The 6,660-nt window shown below is 38.3% G+C and overlaps 1 protein-coding gene across 1 annotated transcript in view; it reads left to right on the forward strand.

Annotated features, from left to right (window-relative positions):
- The window catches only part of REEP3 (receptor accessory protein 3), a 16,482-nt gene that overhangs the window by 1,814 nt on the left and 8,008 nt on the right, over nucleotides 1-6,660 (forward strand). The window contains exons 2-4 of the mRNA XM_010152208.1: nucleotides 2,501-2,577; nucleotides 2,934-3,054; nucleotides 4,305-4,418. Coding sequence (XP_010150510.1) covers nucleotides 2,501-2,577; nucleotides 2,934-3,054; nucleotides 4,305-4,418 — 312 coding nt within the window. The remainder of the gene's footprint in view (nucleotides 1-2,500; nucleotides 2,578-2,933; nucleotides 3,055-4,304; nucleotides 4,419-6,660) is intronic.

Raw genomic sequence — 6,660 nt, forward strand, 5'->3', positions numbered from 1 at the left:
GCTGGATTGCAGCAGCTTTATAACAGTGGCACTTTTTACTTAGCCACTGCTTCCACTGGTTAAAAAAAAACAAAACCAACAAACAAAAAGTACGGACATCTAGACTTGCTGTATAGGTCATGATACAGCAAACTGTTCAAAGATAATTTCTGTTGAGGAAAAAATAAGTGTTGCTGCTGGCTTTTGTAATTTAAAAGACTTAGGGACTTTAGTTCTAGAAATCAGGATCTGTGCCTTTGAGTAGATTTACTTGGTTTTGTAATTACCCTGGTTTAATGGAGTTGTCTTTGATCTTTGAGGAGTTTTTTCATTGTTACACCAAAGTGCTTGTAATAAGCATCTGAAATGTAGTTTAGAAGTCTGAATGATGAGTCTTCTCAAATCCTGGCTTCAAAATCCTGACTTGAAAGGATGTGCTTCAGCCAAAGCCAACAAAGATGAGCTTAGCACTTTTGGATGGTCAAAAAAAAACTCAACAACACAAATCTGTAATCACCCTTTAACATAAAAAGCAAAACTCAATTGAAGCTTCTGTAACTTCATCTTCAAGAGTAGAGTAGATGATAGTCTTCTGGGCAGTGTCAAACATGACCTTCTGTTTTTCCTGCTTTTGTTTTTCTGGTATGACAATCACTGTTAGTCACTCAGGTTCATTTGTCAAGGATACTTTTGATACCTAATGCATTAGTTGTACTAGAATGTGATTTGACTTGTGTTTACGGTGAGAACCTTTGCCCAGACCAGCAGGACTCCTGGCAGATCTCATGTGCCTTTCTGCAGAGCATTTCTTTGCTGTTCCTTTCAGCCCAGGAGAAACTCCACTTCTACTGTTGTTCCTAACTGTTTGAAGAGATGTTGATTAAAGAATAGCCAGGATAATATATATTGGAAAAAAAATGCTGCCTTGCATGGCATCTTAGAAATTGCATTTCATCATACTTAGGTTGACGGGGCAAGGGTGGATGTGAATTTTATTTTTATTCAGGTGTTGACTCTGGTTCACAGAAGGGTCACCAGGCTCAATGTCACATGGCCTGTCAGAGATGACTTCAGCTGTTGTGTACGTTTGTCTTAGTTTATTCAAGCCTGAAATACCTAAATCCCCTGAGAGATTGAAGAGAAGAATGTCATCACATGACTGAGTTTCTTTTCAAACTGAAATGCAGAAAAGCATTTAACATAAATGGGTCTCAGGTTGTGACAAAGGAAGTGCTTCTAAGGCATAATGCACAGCTATGAAATGGGCAGCAGTGTAGCATTAAGTTCTGAGTACTCATTTAAGTCCACTTCAAAAAAAGATTGCTTTAAAACTGAAAATTAAATCTGAGCCACATCCTCTGTAGGAAAGTATATATATTCCTCCTTTTGAAAGAGCACCATGAATTTAGGACTCGAACTAGTGTCTAACAAATACGGTGTTTAATGCTTTGTGGTAGACCAGAAGAGTTAGTAGTCTGTATATCGCAGACGAAATGAGGTGACTGCATCTGGTTGCGGGTGATGGCTTGCCTTCTCTTTTCTTTTTTTAAACTGTTTTGGTTTCTTTCTAGTTTTCTAGATAGTGTTGGAATTTAAAGGACATGTGGGCGTGCAGTTAGTATGAATAACCACTGGTGGTTTGCACTGGCCTATTTTGGAAACACATTGTAGTTGATATCTGAGAGAAGATAAATGCATGGAACTATTTCTGTAATTGTAGAAAGATGTAATCAATTTAGTCGACCACATCTGAACAAACATTCTAGACAAAGGAGCGATTTAGTTAACTGTTAGCAAACAGAAGGAAAACTTGTCTTTTAAGAGCATTGTCTGATTTCAAAACGAGGTGTAGTGTAAATCTTAAAAACAGAACAAAATTGTATATAGATGTAAACCCCTGAAGCATTAAGATTCTTACATGTGAGCGCTTTTACTAACAAGAATTTTGTGGTTCTTAGCATATGAATGGAGTTAAGTTTCCATGAAAATGCTTTTTTCCTGCCTCGCTCTGGTGTTAACACCATAATGCTAAGCATACATGTAGAACTTAACTGCAAAGTACAGCTGAACAATGTATATTGTGAAGTGAAGGCAAGGGCTACCTGACTTACTAATGCTGAGTTTTGCGTGTGTGGTATAACCTTATGGATGAGTGTGGAAGAGTGTGAAATACCCTTTAGTGCTATAGTGGGAATTGAGCTTCATACTTGTGATAATCTACTGACTCTTTCCAGTGTGTGTTTTTTCTCATCACTAAAGGTTTCTAGAGGCAGCATGAGATCTGTGAGGTTGTGACCCTGGTGACCCAGCCATTTCACTTAGCTTGTTGCAGCTGCTACCAGTTCTACTTATGAAAAGAAAACCCTTAGGACCTTCATGTAATTTCACTTGAGACCGGTTGATGCATACTGAGATACTGTTGAATGTCTTGCTTTGACAGCTCTGAACTGTACAGAGTATAGTGTATTCTGAGTAAAGGTGAAATCAAAATTCTTGCTGAAGATGGTGTTTTAATTTTCAGGTTCGTTGGATGATGTATTGGATTGTGTTTGCTCTTTATACAGTTTCTGAAACAATAACTGACCTAACAGTCTCCTGGTAAGAGCCTACCTTTTATGAACTCTGGATAAAACAAATATAGTTTCTGATGTTTTTTGATTTGTAATGCATTAATTTTTATAAAGAAGTTGGGCTTGTTGGTGGCCTCCCCTCCCCCCCTTTTTTTTTTCCTTTCGGGAAACGATCTCCGTGTATGTGAAGAATAATGTGTTTTAAAGCTTGCTGAAATCGAATCCATAGGTCTATAATTTAATTTTTCTCTAATATCACTTCTTGTATGTGAAGAATCCTATGTGCTGTTTAATTTGTTTACTGCGATCTCTTCATGATGATTACTTACTGTGCATTTTCTTACTGCAGTTCTTCATTTAATGGAAACTTTAACTTGTCTGTAGGTTTCCACTGTACTATGAACTGAAGATAGCTTTTGTTATTTGGCTCCTTTCCCCATATACGAGAGGGGCAAGTTTAATCTACCGGAAATTTCTCCACCCGCTTCTTTCGTCTAAAGAAAGGGTAAGAAGTAACTTCCCATATTTTTAATGCATAATATAGAAATACTATATGCTGAAATAATAACTGTTGCTAGATACACAATCAAAGCAGATCAGTGTGTAAGTGGTTTGCCAGGCAGCATGAACTAGCAGAGGCCAGTGCATAGGACTGTCCATATATAAGTTTAACTTTGCATTGACATGAGATAGCCTGGTGTTCTCTGGTCTACATAGTGCACTTTGGGAGCCCAGCTGAGTGGAAGTAACGCAGTTTGACTTTCTACTGAAGAACATGTGCAGCACGCTCTGTGCAGAAGCATGAATGCAGTTTTAGCAACAGCTCTCCCTGTTACCATTTTTTCTAGAACAAGCTAGTAATAAAACTGAGGAGGAGGAATGACATCAGTTCTGGTGTGCAAACTGACACGATAAGAGAGAATTTCTGCTGAGGTTTAAGGGAAGACCAGTCTGCCACAGAAAATAGCTGCAGGATAGTTAGCTTTAGCCAAAGTGTGGCAGGGCCACAGATCTGCCTAGGTCTTTTCCAGTATCCTGTTTGGATGTGTGGAAAGAGCGATTAGCAAAGGGTTGAAGACTACCACTGAAAAACTGCATGGTACAGAAAATAGCATTCATAGAGGTCAGTGCTGGTATTGGCCTTTATTAGCCCAAACAGGTAGCTGACATGAGTGCCACTGATAAGAACAGTGAGGTTATCTTGACCTTCTGAAGGTTGAACTATAAACTGTTTGCAGCTTCATAAGCTAAAGGGATTTGTCCCCGTAGTCTGCTAGCTGTTGTGAGCTACTCTGAAGCCTTTATCTCCAACTCCAGGCATTTACCACAGCTGGGGATAAATGTCATGACTGTATTGTCCTTGGTACCTAACTGTGTCAAAGCTCTGGCTTCAGAAGTTCTTTGTGAGCAGACTCTACCTTTCTAAGGAGCTCTCTGATTTCATCTTGAGCATGTTATTTCTGGAACTACTCTTGTCTGACCAGTTAAGCTTACTCTCTCTAAGGAACTTGCTGTGTAGCTGCAGTGTTTGAGCTGGACAAGTGCGATCTATTTTGTTTTCTTGTTTGACCAGAGATAATCCTTTTTTAAAAGAGAATATAAGTGAATGAAACCTCAGTATACAAAGGCAAGAGTAATTGTCCCATTAAGTATTTTCTTAAAGATTTCTTCTGTCTTCCTTTAGTGATGGAAAAATAATACTGTGGAGTAACGTGACTTATGCACAGCCCTCTGAAATGTCTGTTTCGCTTTTAGGAGATTGATGAGTACATCGTACAAGCCAAAGAAAGAAGCTATGAGACCATGGTGAATTTTGGAAGGCAAGGGTTGAATTTGGCAGCAACTGCTGCAGTGACAGCAGCTGTAAAGGTAACCTTATGCTTGCATTAGCTGCTTTTGTCCTTGATACAGAACAGTGTAATTGTACTGAGGATTTGCCATTCCTAAACAAAAAGATTAATTCTGCAAATGTAATGAAAACCTGGAACACAGTTTCAGGGTTGCAGCCCTCTAGTCTTTCTCATACAACGTTTGGTTAGGATTATTATCCAAATTTATCCAAGTTATTTCTTGGATGATGAGGGTCAGTTTACTGTAATTCAAAAGGTACAATGCAGTTCTTTATGCAGGCTTTTGGGAAAGATGACCAATGTTTCTTTTCTGTCTCTGTTGTGCTTTCTTGTTGGTAAACAAACTGTTTAAAGGATTTCTGGCTTTTCTGCTGGTTTTCGCCAATCAACTTGAGGTAATGCCACATACGAATAAGGCATGAAAGATTGCTACCACAGATAAAATCTTGACACAATTAACTTGTTTGCAACTTGTTGATTGATTTATGAAGTTAATACACTAAGCATAAGCTTGCATATTGCTGTTTAGCATACTCTTGCTTTGTCATGTGATTTCCATTAAATCATGAGGTAACCTGTGGTTGTTCCTGAATTACATTTCTACAAAACTAATGGCCTTCAGTTGAATTTCGGAGTTCTAGGTCTAAGAAGGCAAAATACAAGCTTGTAAGTAAGATTGGAAGCAACTTGTGCTCACCAAAAGGAGTATAACTTTAGGCAATGTGTATCCTTTGGTTTCAAACCAAAATGCACACATACCTCAAAGGAAATAAAAGATATCTCTGTCCTAGCTAAATGACAGTTTTAAGGTGATCAGGATAAATTTTTTCCTGGGAATAAATGAAACTGCTTGTGTTCATAGTAACAGGACTGGAAACCTGCACACTGTTAGTAGATAACAGAGAGCAATGTGGTGATCCCTGGCTGTCGAAGTAGGTACAACTAGCATTTAGCTTAATTTCTGTGCCTGTATGTGAACTTCTTGCTTTATAGACAAGAACATTTCTAAAAACTACTTTTTCAAACGCTGTTGCAGAAATGTTTGGGAAATCAGTCACGCATATCTTGTTTGTTCATTTTCTGTCTTTTTAAAGATATATGTGGGTGGTAGTGTAAAAAACCAGCACTTTTTGTTTTAAAGTATGGTCATAATGAGTCTAAAATACTGAGGAAGTGATTCAATGTGATCACTGTTCTTTTTTTGTTATTCAAATTCTTCATATTGCATTGAGGCATGAAATAATTTAGAATGAAATAGAGTACACTTCTCAAGGAATGAAAGTATCCAGAGTGAAAATAGGTTATTTTTTTTAAAAAAAAAAAGGCAACAAACAAACCCTCAAAGTACTCTACTGGAAAAAAGTTTGAGAACTATGCTAAAATGCAATTTCTTTGCCAAACAGCAAATCAAAATTTATTATAGTGTGCACCTGTAATGATACTTCTGCTCTGTGTGTTTTCCTTATGTCTGGCTAAAGTTGGATATTTCCTTCTTAATCCTTATGCTGTTACAGAAATATTGTAAAATAAAAACCACAAATACCTCCTCCCCCTTTCTTCTGAAATAGCGAATAACTTTTTCCTAAATGTCTGTGTGTAGATTTCATTGCTGTTCAGCTGTGACTGGCAAGATGCCTGCTGTGTTGGTTACAACTTGTTAAACACGCTCATGAATGTTGGTACAGAATTAGTTCAGTGCAGATGAGTTACTTGGGCAAAACAGCCACCGTGGTACCAAAGACCTAAAATAGACATGATTTTTAAACAGCATGAAAGAGGAGACACTCTGAAAATCTTTATTTTGGCATGTTAAACATCTCAGTTTGCCATTCCAAAAAGTTGAGCGTGCCTGCTCTGTGCAAGCAAATGGAGACAATGCATGTGTTCTTGATTTTGTTCCCTTTTTCAAGAGCTGACTGCTGCCTCCAGCAGGTGAAAAGATTATCCCTGCAGCATGAGCTGGTGGAGCATGCAATAGCATTTCAGGAATGGAATCCTGTCAGTGGGATCAGTTTTGATGGGAAGGAGACACACTTTCATCAGTCTTTTTTTTTTTTTTTTGGGGGGGGGGAGCAGGCATGCTTATTCTGACATATCAGGTCTCCGATTGGGAGTAGAGAATGTGGGAGGTGAAACACAAGGGGAGGTCCGAAGAAAGCTTCTGTTGACTGAAGTGTTCAAGCTGAAGATGCTACAGTGTCTGCTTACGCTGACTTGAGGAGGGGAGTTAAATTGCATGGAAACGCTCTGGAATATTTTCA

Source organism: Eurypyga helias, unplaced genomic scaffold (genome assembly GCF_000690775.1).
Source record: "Eurypyga helias isolate BGI_N326 unplaced genomic scaffold, ASM69077v1 scaffold9535, whole genome shotgun sequence".
Taxonomy (NCBI): Eukaryota; Metazoa; Chordata; class Aves; order Eurypygiformes; family Eurypygidae; genus Eurypyga; species Eurypyga helias.